The following is a 20,951-nucleotide window of genomic DNA, read 5'->3' on the forward strand; positions in this document are numbered from 1 at the left end:
CTCAAAAGGAAATCAGTATCATCAATACTAAATTTGGCTTGGTTTGAATCAAACTCTGTGTGGCCTCTATTACAGAAAATGAGAAAGGAAGAACCTAAATAAATTCTACAGGTATTCCAGGTAGGTGGGCAAAAATTCATGCCAGTAATGCCCAACTTTCACCAGATATTTTACACTGATGGATCTCAAAGTGTTTCACAGAAAAGGCAACACATCCCCAGTTTGCAGACAGGGATGACTGAGATGTGGGGAGATTATTTTCTGCAGGGAACAGTGAATCACAAGCAAAGCAAGTGTCCATGAAGGAAACTGCTGCCACCACAGGAGCAGAGACACTGAGGATGTTTCTCAGAACTGGGGAGCAAACCCCAGACAGCTGCTTGTGCAACTGCCTACTAGAAATTTAGAATAATAAACACAGAGATAATCTGGGTTAGGGAACAGGACTCAGCATCATAAACCCCAACTCCTGACCCTGTTCTGTGCCAGTTCTGCTGTGGTGTCTCACTGCACACCCTTGGAAACTACATGTGCCTCAGTTTCCCTTCTGCAGAGCAAGATTTACAAGGTTTACAAGCAGGGAGCGTCATTTCAGTGCTCCCATAAGCTGACACACAGCCTGGCTCCTGTGCTGCTCGGAGCCCAGCTCAGAGCTGCCATGCCCACACAGTTCTTTGGGGTACACTAACCCTTGCCTTGATTTGAACATGAACAAAGCCCTGGCAGCACCAGACTATCACTGTTATTTTTCCTTCCTGTGCTGCACACCAAGGATGTGATCACAGAGCTCCTCAGGGCACTGCTTTCCTTCACACATTTTGTAGAAACAGCACCATTGCACAGGGCAACCATTGCTTTTTGGGTGAAACAGACCAACCAAAAGCTTCCAGGGTCTGATCTGGAGATCTTGGACGGGATGTGGAGCAACCTGGGCTACTGGAAGGTGTCCCTGCCCATGGCAAGGGGTGGAATGGGACAGGGTTTAGGGTCCCTCTCAAGTCAAACCATGCTGAGATTCAGGGGTTCACTCCACAGCAGCTCCTGTGCTGGATTGTCAGGCCAGTTTTAGTTTTAGCTCATCACCTGCCCTTCAGGCAGCAATCCTTTGCCAGTCTGGTTCTTTACTTCTCATGGGGGCAGAAGCTCTTAAAAATGGCTATGGACAGGGACTTGCTCAGAGGGTGTGTGCAACCTGGGCAAGGAGAAATGAAACTTGAGTCCACCCACACAGGGACAATGATCCTGAACAGAAAACATGTGGGCTCTACTCAGGGACAGCCCAGAGGAGCTGGCAGGAGATGGTTAATCAGAAGTAAAGCTGTATTTTAAAGATGACTGAACATCTGCCCATATCCAAGTGGTTGCAGATCGAATATTTAACTCAATCTTCCAAGCTTCACCTCACAAAACATTGTGGAAGTGTCTGGACATATTCCTGATGAGCACACAGACAAACAGATTACACTGATCTGGAGTTGACAACAAAGAAAGCAAGTGCTTTATTTACCTCAAAGGACAGTTCATCTGCTGCTTGAGCAATGTATCTCTTAATGACATGGGCAGCAGCAATAGCAGGGACATTAATGGATGATTCCTCATGGACCAGCAGGTGATTCCCCTTGTTATCAATCTGAAACAAAGAGCACAGGGACTGTGAGGCAGCTGAGGACAAGTGAGGAAGCATTTCAGTGGTGCAAAGGCTTCAAGCTGATTGAGAGAGACAGCCCAGCCCTGGGCCCCAGGGGAGAGGGCACAGCACAGCCAGAGCAGCTCCCTGGGGCTCCAAGGGCCGGGTGTGCCCACCCAGAGGAGAGAAACACTGGCTGGCTGCAGCTCTGTGTGCAAACAGAAACACACAGGGAGGGGCTGCAGCTCCCTTTCACACCAAAGCATGCTGGTTCTCCATGGCAATACAGACGTGCTACAAAAATCCTCTACGAGGTGGAATTAATGCTCAAGGTACTGAGGCAAGGAGAAAATGCTGTCAATCCAAAAATTAGCGTTGCTTTCCATTTTCTCCCACCCTTTTATTTATTTTTTTAAAGAAAACATGCACCCTCCCTTGCAATCATCAGCATACTTCCAAAACTCCCAGATTTCTGGTAAAATTATGTAGGCTTCTCAGTGAGTCACAAAGGTTACTCTGCACTGGGTTTGCTGTGATCTCCAGGCCTACTGTGTTGCTCTGAATGCTACATCTTATTTCTCCCTACAGCTTCCTCCCTCCCTTTGCTGCTTTCCAAGATTTTTCTCATCCTAAAGGATTTCAGGGTGAGAAGGATATCAGTGGGGAAAATTGCAGGAAAACACACTCAATCCTTATCAGATCCATTGAAAAAGGAGCTGCAAGTCTATTAATAGCTGTTTCTATTCCTGGTGTGCAGCAATGGAAAGCCACACGTCTGCAGGCAGCCTGAGCAGGGACAGCTGGACACTCCCCAGCCTGCCCTGCCCTCATCCCCACCAAGGGCTATTGTTTAAAGACCACAAGACCATGAAAGCTGAAAGCAGAGCTGCAGCTGCAGTCACAACACACAAACTGTGCCACTGCAGGCACAAGGCTGCCTCTGTCTGCAGGGGAGCCAACAGGAGCATGGAGTATTTACTGGGTTTGGAGCTGCCAGAGGGAAAAATGATTTAGAAAACCAAGAGAGCAGGCAAACACCATAACGGAGACAGCTGAGTTTTAGAAATGTGCCACAGTTGAGCCTCGCCTTGGTAAAAAGGAGAGCAGGAATAAGTGAGCTTTGAAACAAATGAGCCTTCTGCAACCCATCACTGGGAGATCCAGCCCTGAGCCCAGCATTCCAGGCAGCCCTGGGACTGCCACCCCCTCTGTTTGTGCATATCAGCAGGACAATCCGTTTCTGAGAGACAAAACCCAGGTTACAAGGGAAAAAACTCTATACTCTTAATAGTGGTTCTGATTCTGTGTGTCCCACACCTTCTATGTGCTGGCAATAGGGGAATAAAAAACTTCCAGGATAGAATTTCAGCAGGTCTGGAAAGAGCAGATGTGTGCCTGCTGTGTTTCCAAGGTCAGGAAACGAGGAACACCCCGGGTTTGTGCTGTACCTCCATCCATGTGAGGGCAGGGCCACAGTTGATCTTGTTGCCTGCGATGTTGGAGAGCCGAGCCAGGTAAGCCATCAGCATCTGGGTGACCAGCTGGGACACAAAAACACACACACACAGGGGTTCTGTTAGTGCACCTGCCTTTGGAGAGCCTTCTGCAGGCTTAGACAGGACCAGAAATCCCCCACAGCCACAGGTAAGAGTTACACAGACACGCTCCCTTCTGCACATAAATGTATTTCTGTCGTTCCAAGGACAGCAAGCTACACACAGGGTTATAATGGTTACACCAAAGACAGGATAAAGAAGCAGCTCTCTGGGAAAGTAATAATATTATTATCATTTTGTAACATTCACACAGATTTTCAGAACTTCCCTTGTCAAGATGCCTGAAATTTAAAGCTTTGCCCTCATCGTGGACACACACACAAACAACTCGTATCATAGGGCCACCAAACCCACCTGAGAATCACCCAGTGAACATCCCTGAATGTCACCAGTGAACACCCCTGAGTGCCACCCCTGAATGTCACCAGTGAACATCCCTGAGTGCCACCAGTGAACATCCCTGAGTGCCACCAGTGAACACCCCTGAGTGCCACCAGTGAACATCCCTGAGTGCCACCAGTGAACAACCCTGAGTGTCACCCAATGAACACCCCTGAGTGCCACCAGAACACCCGAGTGTCATCAGTGAACATCCCTGAATGTCACCAGTGAACACCCCTGAGTGCCACCAGTGAACATCCCTGAGTGTCACCAGTGAACAACCCTGAGTGTCACCAGTGAACATCCCTGAGTGCCACCAGTGAACACCCCTGAGTGCCACCAGTGAACATCCCTGAGTGCCACCAGTGAACAACCCTGAGTGTCACCAGTGAACATCCCTGAGTGTCACCAGTGAACACCCCTGAGTGCCACCAGTGAACATCCCTGAGTGCCACCAGTGAACACCCCTGAGTGTCATCAGTGAACAACCCTGAGTGCCACCAGTGAACATCCCTGAGTGTCACCCAATGAACACCCCTGAGTGCCACCAGAACACCCTGAGTGTCATCAGTGAACATCCCTGAGTGTCACCAGTGAACATCCCTGAGTGCCACCAGTGAACATCCCTGAATGTCACCAGTGAACACCCCTGAGTGTCACCAGTGAACATCCCTGAGTGCCACCAGTGAACATCTCTGAGTGCCACCAGTGAACATCCCTGAGTGTCACCAGTGAACACCCCTGAGTGCCACCAGTGAACATCTCTGAGTGTCATATCTCTGAGTGCCACCAGGAACACCCCTGAGTGTCACCCAATGAACACCCCCTGAGTGCCACCAGTGAACACCCCGAGTGCCACTTCCACAGGCCTGCAGAGCCCAAAGAATGCAGCACCTCAGAGTGACCCCCTGGCCAAAGGGTAACATTTCAAGCAGTAGAGGAGGGGTTTAAAAATACACTTTGCCACGTCCCTTCTGTAACAGTAAACTGGTTTTTATTACAGAGAAGCCACTGAGGTCCTTCCAGAGTCTCCCAGTGACAGTGGTATAAAGCAGCATTGTAGCCCAGAATCTGTAGGACTGTTTAAAACATTGTTCTCCTCAAACATCTGTTCCAACATGGCCAATTCAAAATAAAAGATATATGATGAGACACCCCACAGCTGCAGAGCAGCAGAGCTGTTCAGCATCTTCACATCCTCTGTGCTTGCAGACAGAATGCAGATTTTCAGGCTCTTGCTCTAAAGTCCAGTTAAATTGGTGGTACAAGTAAGGATGCAAGAGACAGGAATGCCTAAAATATAATTAAAAGTAAACCAGGAATTCATTGTCCTGAATATTGCTGCTTCTGCTGAATTTAAACTTTAAATCCTCCTCAGAAATACCCTGTGTGAAACCAAAGCAAGTGTTAAATCAGTCTCTCTGCTGAGTGATGGGGCTGCATGGTCAGTTCCTTAAATTCCATGGCAAACACCCTATAAAATCCAGGAGGTACTAATTTCAGTGTCCACATCCTCCAAAACAATGCAGCCATGATTCACCTGCTGCTTTCCAAGAGATTTTTCTGGACATGAATAAATCTTTCAATTATCAGCAGTGAGAAGCTGAGGTAATTTCATCTCATCATACTCTGGGTGAAGACAGCAAGCCAAGAAATGAGAAGTATCTCTTTGAGAAAAAAAAAAACCTCATTGAGGAAAAAGAGCTTTTTAAAGACCATTTAAATAACACACTAATGCAACTGCTCTTAAAAAACACTCCAGGAATACTCAGTTTAAAATGGAAGCCTAGCACTCCAAATGGGATTCTTCTTGCAGTGCAGCAGCCTCGGACAGCACGATTCCCTGGGAGTGCTGAGTTGTTAACACTAAGCCAGAAAATACCCACGTCACTGACAAAGTCTCCAAAGACAAAACCAAATTCACATCTAAGGGAACACAGGACAGCAGCTTTCCTGACACTCAATTACCATTCCAGATTCAGGAGCTTCATTAATTTGTCTGAACTTGCAGGACATTTCCCTTTAGATCACTGAAATTAGGGGTGGAAAGCATTTGACTTTATTCGTGGTAGTCAATTTTCAAATGTAGCCCAGGCTGCATCAAAACTACTCTCTACTAGAAATAAGTATACTGATTACTAGTATATTACTATAATTACTAGTATTACATATTACTAGTAATTATGGTAATATAGTAATAGTAATCTAGTAATAGTAATCTAGTAATCTAGTAATAGTAATATTGTAATTATATATTCTAGTATTAGAATATAATACTAGAATACACACACAATATGATGTTGCAGTGTGTTGCAATTTCCTGTTTTAGACTTCCCAGTCCCTTCCCAGGTGTGGCAATACCTCTCTTCCCCCTCACCCCCTGCTGGGCTGTCAGTCAGTTTTAACATTCCAGCAAGGCCATCGTGTGGTCTGTGACCATGGAATAAACTCTGGATCAAACCCTCCAACAGAATCCGTCTCCTTTTCCTCTTCACCCTCGCCTGAAGCCCTTCCACCTGAGGTAAACTGAGTTTCTACAAGCCTGGGTTTGTTTCAGTGCCCAGCTGCAGCATCCAGCCAGCCAAAGGTGTCTCTGAGGTGAAACACCACAGTTGCTGCCTTTGGCCCAGCAGCAAGGGTCAGACGGGCCCAGGCACAATCTAACTGGTAATATTGGGGTCTTATTCCAATAATACTCTGTGAGAATACTCTGTGTACCAGAAATACATGGAATTGCTGAGGCTGGAAAAGACCTCTAAGTCCACCAACTACACCATGTCCCCACGTGCCACATCCAGACACTTTTGAACACGTCAAGGGACACTGACTCCACCACTGCCCTGGGCAGCCCCTCCAATGCCTGACAGCCCCTTCCATGATGGAATTGTCCCTGGTACCCAACAAAGCTCCCCCAGAGGTCACTCCTTGCCCGAGCCCCACGGCTGGGGGTGCCCTGGGTGCCCCTTACCTCGGGGCTGTCCTTCAGGGCATCGGAGCGGGGCAGCTCTGCCAGCTGCGAGAAGCGGCGGTCGTAGATGCACAGGTGGAGGTGTTTGTCCAGCACACGGAAATCCTCATAGCTCCTCTTCACAATCCAGCTCCTGCCCTGCACACACAAACACAGCCACACCATCACAGAGGGGCGGGAGAGGGAAATCTGAGCACAAACAGCACTTTCTCCTTGAAACATCTGAAAGCGATCAAAGTGCCCTAGCAATATGCTCATGGTCTAATTTGCAGGTAACATTCTCATGGTTTAATTCGCAGGTAACATTTTCATGGTTTAATTTGCAGGTAACATTTTCCTGCTTTAATTTGCAGGTAACATTCTCATGTTCTAATTTGCAGGTAACATTTTCATGGTTTAATTTGCAGGTAACATTTTCATGGTTTAATTTGCAGCAGCCACTCATGCTCAAACCAGCTTTTAGTGGTCCTGTTTTTAATTATTTAACCATGGGTTTGGATGTGGCCCAGCAGCATGAGACCCATCCAGAGCTTTAACTTCCACCTGTTTTACAAGGATTTTGTAGCATTTTCCTACACAACGTGTCCTTGCACAAATGTAAATCACCAAGTGGTTGTATAAACAGCATGAAATTAGATTCCAAGCAGATAGAATCATATAAATCCAGAGATCTGAAGGCAGGATTGAAGCTTGCAAAATTTCTGCCAGGTGCCCCAGGCAAACCTTCAGCTAAATTAAGAAAACAATCCATGATGAACAATTCTAGCTGCAGATTTATTCCTGAGTGCACAGCATTTCCCCAATTAAAATATAGACAAGATAGAGACTGCTCCAGGGGACAAGGAAGGGACTGTGGCAGCACAGAACAGTTTGCTTTGTGAAGCTTTTAATATCTAATGATGACTTTTAAATGCTCCACGGCCTATTATGGTCAATAAAAAATGTTGTAATAATGCAGCAGTTTACAGGTCAAAGCACTTTATGAAGAGTCATTAATCACAGAATCCCAGAGTGGTTTGGGATAGAAGGGAACTCAAAGCCCATCCAGTGCCACCCCTGCCATGGGCACAGACACCTTCCCCTGTCCCAGTTTGCTCCAAGCCCTGTCCAGGCTGGCCTTGGACACTGCCAGGGATGTGGAAGGAATGAAGGGATGGGATTGCTCCGGGTTCCACGGGCACTCAGAGGCAGTGCAGGGACTGGAAGTGACACAGGGATGCCTGAAAGTGGAGCAGAAAGCAGGGGATGCATGGGGTAACACAAAGGGGACAGAGCTGTAGATGCTGACCTGCTGTGCCTGGGATACAGAAGGCATGGCCTACTCTGAATTCCCAGTCATAATTCCCCTACGCTGATTTCTTTATCAGCAAAGTTCTAGGCATCAGTTTTACATTAATATCCAAAGCCTGTGAGGCAACTGCAGATATAAACCCTCCAACACAGCTACATCCTGTCCTAATGATTTAAGACAATTCCACACTGTGACTGTGTCCATAAACACTGCTTTCAGTTCATGAGAAATCACCATATTTCACAATCCTATAAAGAGGCACCTACAGGATAAATTATTTGGGATTTCCACATTATGTCATTTCACTTCTGTCTATAGGAGAAAAACAAAACCAGGAGTGCAAGGCTAATTCTGTTCAGGGAGCTGTCAGCCTTCCCCATTCTCCATCTTTTGCAATTAAGGGATTCTTGCTCTCTCACTGAGCTGCCAGTGTGACCTTCAAGGTTCAGTCACCAACGTAGGGAACAGCAGCCTGAGAAATCCCTGTGATCCTGGATCTGCCTCTGCCACACACCGGGCATTTCATTCCCAAACAACAAAATGATCTGTCAAACGTTCCTGAACCTGTCACTGATTCCATTCTATTTCATTCCAAAGGCTGCCCTGGAGCTTTGCAGCCTGGTTGCCACGAATGAGGGCAGGAAGAGTTAAAAGCAGCCGGGAGGCAGAGCTGGGTCAGCCCTGCTGTGCCAGGGTGTGCAGGATCCCACAGCACCCCGGCCACAGGGCTGACAGCAGCAGGAGAGGCTGATGGATGAGCAGGGACAGCTTACCCCACAGCAGCAGTGTCTGTGGCCCCACGGGAGGCTCCTGGAGCAGGGCAGGCAGCAGAGCCGGAGCGCGGGCAGGAACCGGGATCTGGGCTCCTGCACCTCCAAACTGCAGCTCGCAGCTGCTAAGCAACCAGCAGAGCTCTCCTGAGCTCTCCCATCCCTGAGCCACCCCTGAGCTCTCCCTGAGCCATTCCTGAGCTCTCCCATCCCTGAGCCACCCCTGAGCCAGCCCTGAGCCATTCCTGAGCTCTCCCATCCCGGAGCCACCCCTGAGCCAGCCCTGAGCCATTCCTGAGCTCTCCCATCCCTGAGCCACCCCTGAGCTCTCCCTGAGCCATTCCTGAGCTCTCCCATTCATGAGCCAGCCCTGAGCTCTCCCTGAGCCATTCCTGAGCTCTCCCATCCCAGAGCCACCCCTGAGCCAGCCCTGAGCCAGCCCTGAGCTCTCCCTGAGCTCTCCCATCCCTGAGCCACCCCTGAGCCATTCCTGAGCTGTCCCATCCCTGAGCATTCTCATCCCTGAGCTGTCCCTGAGCTCTCCCATCCCTGAGCTCTCCCGCCCCTGAACCATCCCTGAACCATCCCTGAGCCATCCCATCCCTGAGCCATCTCTGAGCTGTCCCTGCCAGCAGCCCAGGCTCCAGGAGATGGATGCTGTGGGTGCCTGGAGGCCAGAACTTCATCCCCATTCCCAGGTCACTCAGCCCAGGATCGTGGACATCAGGCTCTTGTGCAAAAGGATCACAGTCTACTTCATGGAATCATGGAACATCCTGAGTTGGACCCACCAGGATCATCATTCCACACCTGTCCCTGCCCAGACCCCCAACAACCCCACCCTGTCCATCCCTGGCAGCGCTGTCCAACCCTCCTGGAGCTCTGGCAGCCTCGGGGCTGTGCCCATCCCTGGGCAGCCTGGGCAGTGCCAGCATATAGTAGGAGTCCCAGTAAAATCTATGTATTGTACAAGTGGCCTTGCCCCAGTCCTAGTTGCTCTAAATGGGCTGCAGCTGTGATGTCCTTAATTGGGCGGCAGCTGTGGCCAATGAAGATAACTGGGATAGAAGGGGGTGGGTTGGCTGCTCAGGCAGGGCTTTGGAGGAGCCCTGGTGAAGAAGCAGGAGCAACACTGCTGTGAAGAGCTGTGTGTGAGAAAACCACTCAGAAGGTCCGGGACTCTAGAAATATGATAGCAACAATAGGATAACAACACCAGCACCCTCTGGGGAAGAACCTTTCTGTAAATTCAACTTAAACCTCCCCTGGCACAGCTCCAGCTGTTCCTCAGGTCCTGTCACTTGTCCCAGAAGAGCTCAGCAGCTGCCCCTCCACCCAGGCTGTCCATTCCTGTCTCACTCACAGCCATGCACAGGCTGTGCTGGCACAGAGCAGCACCTCAGGAGCAATAACACATTTCCACCCAGCAGAATGTTATTCCAACACCCTAAAGGGGAGTATTTACCAATATTCTACAACTTTAAGCCTGGCATAACTTATTTCAAAAAGCTCCCATGCTTTAGGCTGCACTTCAAATTGTATTAAGCCAAGCTTTTTGCAGATTTGGAGCCAGAGTGATGAATTTTTAAGCCACATTTACAGGGGATGAAGTTAACTTTACAGGAAGGAATCACTGCAGCAATCAAGGAAGGAACTGGACAGTATTTAATGCTTCCCCTCAGATCTCCAGCACAGGAAAGCACAGGCTGGATTCTCCCAGCCAGACTCCCAGAGAGCCACAGCCAAAGCAGCAGCCTCATCCTAGATCCAAAGTACCACAAAGGTTTCCAATATAACTGGAAACCATAGAATATAACTTATCAATATAAAAACTGTACACCTTGCTCCCCTTTCCTGCAAATTCTCAAGCACCAGAAAGGTTTGGCAACAGGATTCTTTTAAAATTTAGAGCTAATTAAATATTAGATACACAAGTTAAGTGCCTGTTAAATTGGTCTTGTGTTGTTAACTGTATTTCATATCAAAGCTCATCATTTCTGGGGCTTCAGGCACTCAACGTCCATATGGCAAAAATGTCTTCTTCATGTTTTTAATGATTTCCATAAACTGTTGCTCAAATAAATTTTTGATCAGTCTCCCATTTGCTAATTCAATAATTACTTTTCATTTCCATAATTATTAATTGTCCTGATTTACAGAAGCACAAGCCTAAATCCCATTCACTTCAGTGGGACACAAGAGGTGAAGTTAAGCACAAAGTGATTTCCCAGATTCAGACCTTCAACTACAAACCTGGCTGTGACAAAATTCTTTAAAATAAAAAAATTAAATATCAAGTGAAGATTTCAATAATGCCATTAAATAGTTTCAGGATCTTTAAAAGGAAAAATTGACTTAAAAACAAGTTCCTCTTGAAAAAAAATCAAAGTATTTTTTGATATTGCTTTTTTACAGAAACATTCACAATGAAAAGCATCATGAAGAACCTGGAATTTCTCTCAGAATGGAAAATCTGGTCTCATCCCTACTCTTTTCCCACCCTGATCTGCTCTCCCTCGCTCTGCTGGGTAGGATGAGATGCTGCTGAGATTTCAGCCTCTGCACAGAGCTGCTGATCTTTTTCTGATTATCAAAGCAAGGAGAAATGTCATGCTAAAGAAATGATTGGAGACTACTGAACTGATTTAATTTCCAGTGAGGCAGAGATCTGAAGCCTCCCTCAGCGGCACCAGCACTGCAAGATCACAGATCAGAGACGCTCCAGGCTTCCCTTGGCACGGGAGGAGATGGGGAGGGACAGGGACCCAGGGCCCAGCTCCACAGGGAACATTTTCAGCTCTGCTGAACAAATGGCCTGGGGAGGACAATGAGCAGCCACAGCCTGGAGAAGTTTCCTACTCCCTTAAGCTCAGCTCAATCCTGTGGCACTCAAGCAGCAGTGTCACTCCCACTGCCATTCCTCCCATCCTGATTCCTGCAGCTCAGCGATGGCTTCATGACCAACAGACAGACATTATCCACTGCAAATCTGACAGGAAGCAATTTTAAACCATTCCCTGCAGTTTCATTCCCCCAGTCAAAGCCCACTTTGCTCCATCATCCCTTAAACTCTTCAATTATCAGTACAAGAATCATGCATGCTCTTTTTTAACTCTTCAATTATCAGTACAAGAATCATGCATGCTCTTTTTTAACTCTTCAATTATCAGTACAAGAATCATGCATGCTCTTTTTTAACTCTTCAATTATCAGTACAAGAATCATGTTCTTTTCTAACTGGGGCTCCCCTAAGTGCGGGTCAGTTCCACAGTGGAATATTTGTATGTGGGTTTAACTTTTCCCACTCAGCATCTGGCAGAAAACTCTTCCTGCTGTGCCCTGAGCAACACCCAGGGCACCCAGCCTGCCAGAGAGCTCCAGCTGCTGCCAGGATTTGTGGTGCCATCCATTCACAAAGCTTACACACTAGAATCTTGTATTAAAGATTCACAGATCTTCTTGCTGTGTAAGAAAAACTCCTGTTTGCAGCTGGATCTGTCCCCATGCCAGCAGGCAGGATGCCACCCTGTCCATCAATCCCTCCCCAAGCCAGCCTGGCTGCCACTGAGCTCCAGCACACACAGCCTTCCTGTCCCTCAGCCTGACTGGGTTTGCTCTACAGCACTTAGGATTTATTTATTTTAAGACAGGGATAGACCTTTCTCTTCTGGTTCAAATGCTGATTTCCTCAGAGAGAACACATGGATGCTCTCCTGAACCTTGCAGCCCACATGGAGAGCAAGAGCAGAAAATGAGATGAAAGTATAAGGCAAAAGTCACTTCAGTTTGACCCCTCAGTAAGAAAACACCAGAGATTAAATGGCTGGAAAAGCAGCAGCATGCAGCAGGGCAGGTTAACTCTGCCACGGGTGACTCTTACAGCTGTCTGGGCTCGGGCTCTGTATGTTATTCCAGCCTGACCCTTCAGCCCTTTCCTGTTTCAAGTCACAGCAGAAAATGGTTTAGAGATTTAGTCAAAACAGAAAGCAGGATGGATAAAATCCATCCCAGGGAGTTCACCCAGGAAGTGTTTGTAGCTGGTGCCTTAGGTCGCTTTATCTACACTTACATTTGTTTACCAAAGTGATTCCATGACTTCTGGTGTGTTATTCTAACTTGAAGGAAATTATAAATCTTTAAAACTTAAAGGGAGTTTGCACTGAGGCAACATAAAAGCACTTTATTTCTGAATGAAACACTAAAACTTCAGCACTCCACCTGGAATCACAGCTCATGGACACGAGGGAGGAACAAGCACAAGATGGAGGGAAAATACAAATGGACAGAGCACAAGGCAGATGAGAAAATTTGGTATATTTAGGTGGTGAACCCTTATTAGTGTTATTCCACAGCATAAATTAATCTCTCAGCATTAATTATCAGTTTATTATCAATTAATTGCAGTCACTAGGAAAAAAAAATATATTTTAATGGAAACCACTGCAGCTTTTCTCCCCTAAAAATTAGACTGCCTTGTGCTGCTGGATTCCAGTTACAGACAGGAGCCCCCAGAGCACACGTGGGGACACAGGGCTGGGTCTGAGGGACAGCAGTGTCACCCTGCCTGTCCTCACTGCTTGGGAATCACTCTCAGGGGTGTGTGGTTCTCTGGGGGAGAAGGGGGCACAGCCATGAGCCCAGTGGTTCCTGTGTCCCTCAGAGGAACAGCTTTGCCAGGAGTGGATAAACGCCTGGCTCAGGCTTTGGGGATGAGTGGTTTTGTACACGCACAGAGGAGTAAGAGCCCAGCAAGACAACCCAACACAGACAGAGTGCCTGAAACCCCAAGAGCCATTTTCCTCCCAGAACCAGCCCATTTCTGAATGGCAGCCTGACAGACCTTGAACTGGACCCAGGATTTACAGCCCTCGACATGTGAGTGACATTCCTGCTCTCCTGCCATGCTGTAATTTAAACACTTCCATATCCATCATCTCTTCAGCAAAATTCCACCATGGAGCAGTGGGTCAGGGGTGAGAGGAGGGTGGGCACAGCATGGGGGGCTGCTTTTCTGCACTTCAGAAAATTACAGTCGTGACATGAGAGCTTGGAGCCACAAACAAAACCCTTCAGAGCCACAGAGCAGAGCTCAGGGAGCTGAAATTCCACCATCCTCCGTGTAGCAGAGCAGTGAGGGGGTGTATGTACAGCTACACATGAGTGTATGGACCTTGCAGGCATTAAACACAACTCCCTCCTCACCCCACAGCCCAAACGTGCCACGAACTGCTCTGCACTCAACCACAGGGGGAGGTTCCATCAAACCACCACTTGTCTTTGGAGCAAAACAAACAAAAAACCTTTAAAATTACTTGCGTGAGGTTGTTAAAACAAAAGAAAATTACAGAATGCCAAGATGGCTTGGGTTGGGAGGGACCTTAAAGCCCATCCAGTGCCACCCCTGCCATGGCAGGGACACCTTCCCCTGTCCCAGGTGCTCCCAGCCCTGTCCAGCCTGGCCTTGGGCACTGCCAGGGATCCAGGGTGGGCACCCTGTGCCAGGGCCTGCCCACCCTCACAGGGAACAATTCCCAATTCCCAATACCCCATCCAGCCCTGCCCTCTGGGAAGCCATTCCTTTGCTTTCCTATTTCCAAAACTTCCTGAATTCCTTGCTTGAGGTCACCTACAGCAGATTTGGCAGACAGAGATCTCAATTTTCTTAAATTTCATTTCTCAAGCAGGCCATGGCAGCAAACAGCTGGCTTGTATATATGTTAGCATGTATGTATGTATGTATGTATGTATATATATATATATATATGAGATCAGAGAACAGAACCATGCTCTCGTAAACACAAACTGCCAGCGAGAAAACAGATTTTTTGTAGGTGCAAACCCAAAAAACTATTTGAACACCCCCCGTGACCCCGTTAGGCCTGCTATGCCACAGGTCAGACATCCATGATATCATTTACCAACAGCAGGCACTGAGGAGCACAGAAATAACAAAACCCTGCTGTGTCTGCCACTGCTCCCTTCCAGCCCCATTCATCCTGACACCCCAGAACGAAGCAACACTACCAGTGCTTGGAAAATATCACTAACAGGGTAAGAAATGCCTCTGGGCAAGGTTAGAGATAAAAACCAGGAGTATTCCCAGGGAAAAAAAAACCTGTGTTGGAGATGCAGCTGATCAAGCCTCAAGGAAGGGTGAAACATTATTTTGAAAGCACAAGAAACAGAAGCAGTTATGGGGAGGTTTTGTGAACAAAGCTGGAGTCAAAATGGAAAATCATCTGCTTTTCTGGCAGCTACAGCCATCAGTTTTATGAAGAAAGAGTGAAAAGTGGTGCCAAGGCCCAGAAGATGAAATATTTAAGACAGAACATCTTCAATATCTAATATCCCTGATGGCAGCTTTTCAAAACCTAAACCACAACGTTTGAAATAAAGGCACAGTTTTTAACCCACAGATGACTTTAAAACGCACCATTTAGAAAACAGAAAATCCTGATCTGTCAAAACCTGAGCCCTTGGTGTCAAACCTGCTCTAAGGTCTTGGCAAATACACTCTGTGTTTATTTCTGATGCCTCCATCCCCCAGCCTGTGGCACATCCTCAGAGTGACACAATTCAGAGCGACAACCAACACCTGCTCCGTGCATTTCACAAACCTGGGGCCCAAACCTGCTCTGGAACTCTGGGAAAGCCCCCACAATTTAGGGAACAAGCTCAAATCAGATTTCCCCTGAGAATTCTGTGATTGACTCCCCTAAACAAAACTTATTTGTAAAGTGACACAGGGTCGGGCAAAGCCCCTCTATTTACTGAGTGCAACAGCAGCACTCTCAGCCCTCCTATTACCCAGACAGCTCAATTACAAATTATCTTCAGAGTACCAGTTTAATAACCCATGTGCACTCAGTGTAACTGGTAGGAGAGAACTTCAGAAACTGTTGTGATTCTGTATTTTGTCACCTGGCTCTGTGTCAGTAAATATTTGCTACAAAAAGCAAAAATGCTGCATCTCTGATTTATCACTGAAGTATTTTTAGGACAAGTTGCCCTAAGGAGGGTTAGGTTGGACATTAAGTTGGATTTTTTTTAATGGAAAAGGTTGTTAAGACCTGGCAGAGGCTGCCCAGAGCAGTGGTGGGTGGAGTCACAGTCCCTGAAGAGCTAAAACAACTGTGTTGATGTGGCACTTGGGGACAGGGATTGGTGGTGGCTTGGCAGAGCTGTGGCAAAGGTTAAACTCCATGATTTTGGAGGTTTTTTCCATCCTAAATGACTCCATAAGTCAATGATTCTGCCTTTACACACATACTGTTTATTATGATGTGGTTTCTGTGCCTTGAGAGAGCCTTTTTGAAACCATCCTCTCCTGCCCTGCCTGCTCTCCACTGGATGTGCAGTGAATCTGTCATTTGGAAGTGCAGATGCTGTTCCCAGGTCTGTGAACTCCACCCACCCTGAGGCTGAGCATCCCAGCTGCTCCCCTGGGCTGTGTGCTGCTGCTCCCTCAGCCTCCTGCCCCAGCACCACCTGGTGACCAGGGCAGCTCTGCAGCCTTGCACAGCATGGCAGTGGATGAAGCAGCTTTGGATGGTTTGTCCCCAAGCCCTGTCACCTTCCCCAGGTAAACACATACTGACAATGGCAAACCTCCCCATGAGGAACAAACAGCAAGGCAGGAAGGAACATCCCCACAGTCCTCCTCCCATTCTGGACTTGAACCAAGCCTTGCTCTTGGAAAAGTTGTAAAACAAGTGAATTGCAGGCAAAGGGCTCCTCTGCAAAGCATCTGCACTGCTCAGTTGTGGGGATGAGTTGGTGTCTCATCAGAACAGCCCCAGTGTCCCCTTCAATTTGTGGCCAGGCCCAGCCTTGTCTCCAGAGCACCACATGAGGGTCAGGAGCCGTGCCAAGGTCCATGCCAGTGCCCATGGCTTTCTGCAGGGCCCTCAGTGCCAGAGCACAGTCTGCTCTCTAATTCTGGGCTGCTTTTCTGGCTGAAGGCAAAGGACACGACATTAACAAACAGCCATGGGATTGTGAGAGCCTCTGCTGCTCACAAAACCCCTCCCAGGACAGCACTTCCAGTGACCCTGCCCTTCATCCTGACAAAGGATCTCCCCTCTCCCTCATCATCCCTCCCTAGAGCAGGGCCTGCCCCCCCCCTCCAGCTGGGGCTTTCCACCAGGGAAACCACCTGAGGTTGTTGTGTGTCACTGCCATTCCCTCTGACAAGAATGCCCAGCAGCTCAGCCTCACGCAGCTCTGATGGCCTGGGAGCCTCTTGTCTTGAGGTAATTTCCAGATCCCCTCTTTCCCCAGCAACACCTCCCCTCAAATAAATTCCTGAGCATTTCTCCACTGGAATTTGAGCACAAAAGCCTCTGTCCCTGGCATGCTGAGGGGACAGCTTGAAGTACACCTACATTTGCACCTGCTGAAAAAATGTGCTTTAGCAGCAACAGCTCCACAACAGTTTTTATTTTTGCAATGTCAGAAATTTATTATAAATGAATTATTCAATTCAAAATCCACACAACAGCTACAACCCTGATTTTGCATCTCATGCATCCAGAGTTAAGAAAACAAAGAGCTGACCCCATTTCTGTCACAATACACGTTTAAATAATTAAATAGAGCAAAAAAAAAAATCTGAAGAGAGCCATGAATGGAGCAATTAAAGACCAAAGCTGAAGGGTGGCAGTAATTTTCATGTCTCGTGAGCAGTGGATGGATGTGAGCAGAGAATCTGCCCCAGCAGCAGGGAAGGGAAGCCCAGAGCCCCTGGGTGCAGCTGGGACAGTGCAGGCTGCTCCTGGAGGGACAAAAATCTCTTTTTCCTAAACTGGCACTGCCATGGTGACATGCCAAACAGGACAGGGGGAAACAGCCCCAGGCTGTGCCAGGGGAGGTTCAGCTTGGACACCAGGAGGAATTTCTCCCTGGAAAAGCTGGAAGGGGCTGCCCAGGGGGGTTCCTGGAGTGTCTGAGGCAGCCCTGGATGTGGCACTCAGTGCTCTGGGCTGGTGACGAGGTGGGGATCAGCCACAGGATGGCTTTGATGGTCTGGGAGGGCTTTTCCAGCCTCAGGGACTCCATGACTCTGTGTGAGAATTAAGGATCACAGGCCAAAACCCCAGGCTGAGGAAAGGGGATGGTGAATGTGCTTTCAGAACAGGACACAGCAGAGCCCAGGGTTAATCCTGCTGGATGGGAGTGCTGCCCTACCCAGTCCTGCAGGAAATCTCTGAGCACCAGCCAGTCAAGCCCTTGTCCTTAACAGCTACTATCCCAATTAGTAAATGAATTTATCCTTTATGTTAGCATGCCAGCTCCAGAGTAATGATGTTAATTAAGCAGTTCAGATGTAATTCAACCCCTAGAGCTGGCAGTTTACTTCCCCAAAGCCTGGACCAGAGCCAGGTGTTTCCAAGCCCCTCCACCTTGGCTTTGGGATCTCCTGAGGTCTGAGCACAGCCCAGAGCACCCTGCAGGCTGCCTGCCAGCTTCAGGCACTCTTGATTAATTCTCATTCCCACTGTCACTTTGCTTTTATTTACAGCTGCTGGGAGCAGGAGGCACACACACAGAGTGTGACCTCAGATCCACCGGAGCACAGCACTGCAGTGATGGATTAGCAGGGTGCAAACCAGGAATTCTGCTGCTTGCTTGTCTGATGTGAAACAGCCCTCAACACCCCAGAAAAGCTTAGGACAGAGGTTTCAACATGTGTGAACATCTGGAAGGATGGGGTAGAAATACGCAAGCCAGAAAGGCCTGTGGGCAGATTTTGAAAGGGTTTTGTGGATTTACAAAATACCCAGGACTTGTTACCCAGAGGAACAACCTGGTTTAATGCAAGGTGTCCCTGCCCATGGCAGGGGCTGGAACTGGATGGGCTTGAAGTTCTTTTCCAACTCACACATTCCATGATTCCACCTCCAAACACCTGTACACGTGAGGCACCAAACTCGTGCACAACCTGTCAGGGGAAGTCTCATTTCCCTGGTCACCTTCAGGCAAGTGGTGCCAAGAGGCAGAAAAGGAGAACAAAAAACAAGGCAGGGGAAAGGTCATGATGATGACCAGAATTTTAATGCATCTGAAAGCAGAGGAGCTTTTCTGAGCCGTGAGCACACACAGCCTGGCCCTGACCAAGGGGTGAGGACACACAGGAGGCTGCATCATGGCAAAATTTGCTGTTTAATAAAAGCATCCAGTAACTGCTTCTGGTTTGTTTAGTAAAATCCTAAATCAAGGCAGAAAATTCTACATAAACATGGAGAAGGAGGCTAACACACATTCTGAAAACAGATTTTGCACTGGGTAGGATCTACCTGGATGCTCCACACAGATATATCTCTTTAATAAATACATGAAAGCTTTCCTCTCTCTGTGTTTCTGTATGTATATAAAGCACACAGAAGAATTAATACCTGTGAGTTAGAACCTGTCCTTCAGTCATCAGCTTAAACATCTTTTCACAGGAGCAAAGTAGCACTTAGTTCCTGTTCTCCAGGTGTTTGAGTTTCAATCAGAAACTATTAATAACGACAAAGAACCCAGCCATATTTTGAATGTTTGACTCAAAAATCTCCTGCAAGCAATTTGTGGTTCCAGCCTGGACTATCCCAGGCAGCCAGAACCAGCAAACCACATTTGAGATGTTGCTCCTCTGACTCTTCCCTGTGGGAAGATCTTGCACTCTCTCCTCCCCAGAAAACACCCAGGAGGGGAGTCCTGCCTGCTCTTCCTCCTGGGAGCCTGCTCCTCCTCCTCAGAGCCTGCTCCTCCTCCTCAGAGCCTGCTCTTCCTCCATAGAGCCTGCTCTTCCTCCTGGGAGCCTGCTCCTCCTCCATACAGCCTGCTCTTCCTCCATAGAGCCTGCTCTTCCTCCTGGGAGCCTGCTCCTCCTCCTCAGAGCCTGCTCCTCCTCCATAGAGCCTGCTCCTCCTCCTCGGAGCCTGCTCTTCCTCCACAGAGCCTGCTCTTCCTCCATAGAGCCTGCTCCTCCTCCTCGGAGCCTGCTCTTCCTCCACAGAGCCTGCTCTTCCTCCATAGAGCCTGCTCCTCCTCCTCGGAGCCTGCTCCTCCTCCTCGGAGCCTGCTCTTCCTCCACAGAGCCTGCTCTTCCTCCTTGGAGCCTGCTCTTCCTCCACAGAGCCTGCTCCTCCTCCTCAGAGCCTGCTCTTCCTCCATAGAGCCTGCTCTTCCTCCATACAGCCTGCTCCTCCTCCTCGGAGCCTGCTCTTCCTCCACAGAGCCTGCTCTTCCTCCATAGAGCCTGCTCCTCCTCCTCGGAGCCTGCTCCTCCTCCTCGGAGCCTGCTCTTCCTCCACAGAGCCTGCTCTTCCTCCTTGGAGCCTGCTCTTCCTCCACAGAGCCTGCTCCTCCTCCTCAGAGCCTGCTCTTCCTCCATAGAGCCTGCTCTTCCTCCACAGAGCCTGCTCTTCCTCCACAGAGCCTGCTCTTCCTCCACAGAGCCTGCTCTTCCTCCTCAGAGCCTGCTCTTCCTCCATAGAGCCTGCTCTTCCTCCTCGGAGCCTGCTCCTCCTCCTCAGAGCCTGCTCCTCCTCCTCAGAGCCTGCTCTTCCTCCTCAGAGCCTGCTCTTCCTCCATAGAGCCTGCTCTTCCTCCTCGGAGCCTGCTCCTCCTCCTCAGAGCCTGCTCTTCCTCCACAGAGCCTGCTCCTCCTCCTCAGAGCCTGCTCTTCCTCCACAGAGCCTGCTCCTCCTCCTCGGAGCCTGCTCTTCCTCCATAGAGCCTGCTCTTCCTCCACAGAGCCTGCTCCTCCTCCTCAGAGCCTGCTCTTCCTCCTCGGAGCCTGCTCTTCCTCCACAGAGCCTGCTCTTCCTCCTCAGAACCTGCTCCTCCTCCCTGGAGCCTGCTCTTCCTCCATAGAGCCTGCTCTTCCTCCTTAGAGCCTGCTCCTCCTCCTCGGAGCCTGCCTTTCCTGGCCTCCCCTGTGCCCCTGCACTCTCCTCACTGCACAGGGAATGTGGGGATGCCTTCAGAGCTTGGCAAATGCTGCTCTCCAAGCAGAAGGTGCCCAGCTCAAAGCTCCTGCAGGGCAGAGCTGGGACAAGGGGCTGAGGTTTGGGGCAATGTCCTCCTCTGGGCACCAGGGACCTGAGCAAACACAGCCCCTGCTGGAAGGGAGAGCAGGAGCAGGGCACAGCACTGGGCATCCCGTGCCACAGGAATGGCTCAGCTCCTGCCAGCCTGAAAATGGGAGCAGGAAAAAGGAGAAAACCCTGCCTGGAGCACGAGAATTCCTGCTCTGGGAACAGCCTTAGAAAAAGGATTCCTTTGCTGCCATTATCCCTGGGAAGGAGGAGCAGGAAAGGTGCTGCCATCACAGCAGTGAGCCTTGTTTAATCCCTGGGATTGTGTCAGCCCT

General features: G+C 48.9%; 1 protein-coding gene across 5 annotated transcripts in view; it reads right to left on the reverse strand.

The window, feature by feature from the left end:
• ARHGAP32 (Rho GTPase activating protein 32) overlaps positions 1-20,951 on the reverse strand; it is a 247,282-nt gene that overhangs the window by 74,789 nt on the left and 151,542 nt on the right. For all 5 annotated transcript variants that reach the window (XM_063178517.1, XM_063178514.1, XM_063178516.1 and 2 more), the window contains 3 exons: positions 6,533-6,670; positions 3,076-3,168; positions 1,508-1,630 (listed from right to left, as the gene is read on the reverse strand). In XM_063178517.1, coding sequence (XP_063034587.1) covers positions 1,508-1,630; positions 3,076-3,168; positions 6,533-6,670 — 354 coding nt within the window. The remainder of the gene's footprint in view (positions 1-1,507; positions 1,631-3,075; positions 3,169-6,532; positions 6,671-20,951) is intronic.

The sequence above is a fragment of the Melospiza melodia genome, chromosome 29 (genome assembly GCF_035770615.1).
Source record: "Melospiza melodia melodia isolate bMelMel2 chromosome 29, bMelMel2.pri, whole genome shotgun sequence".
Classification (NCBI taxonomy): domain Eukaryota; kingdom Metazoa; phylum Chordata; class Aves; order Passeriformes; family Passerellidae; genus Melospiza; species Melospiza melodia.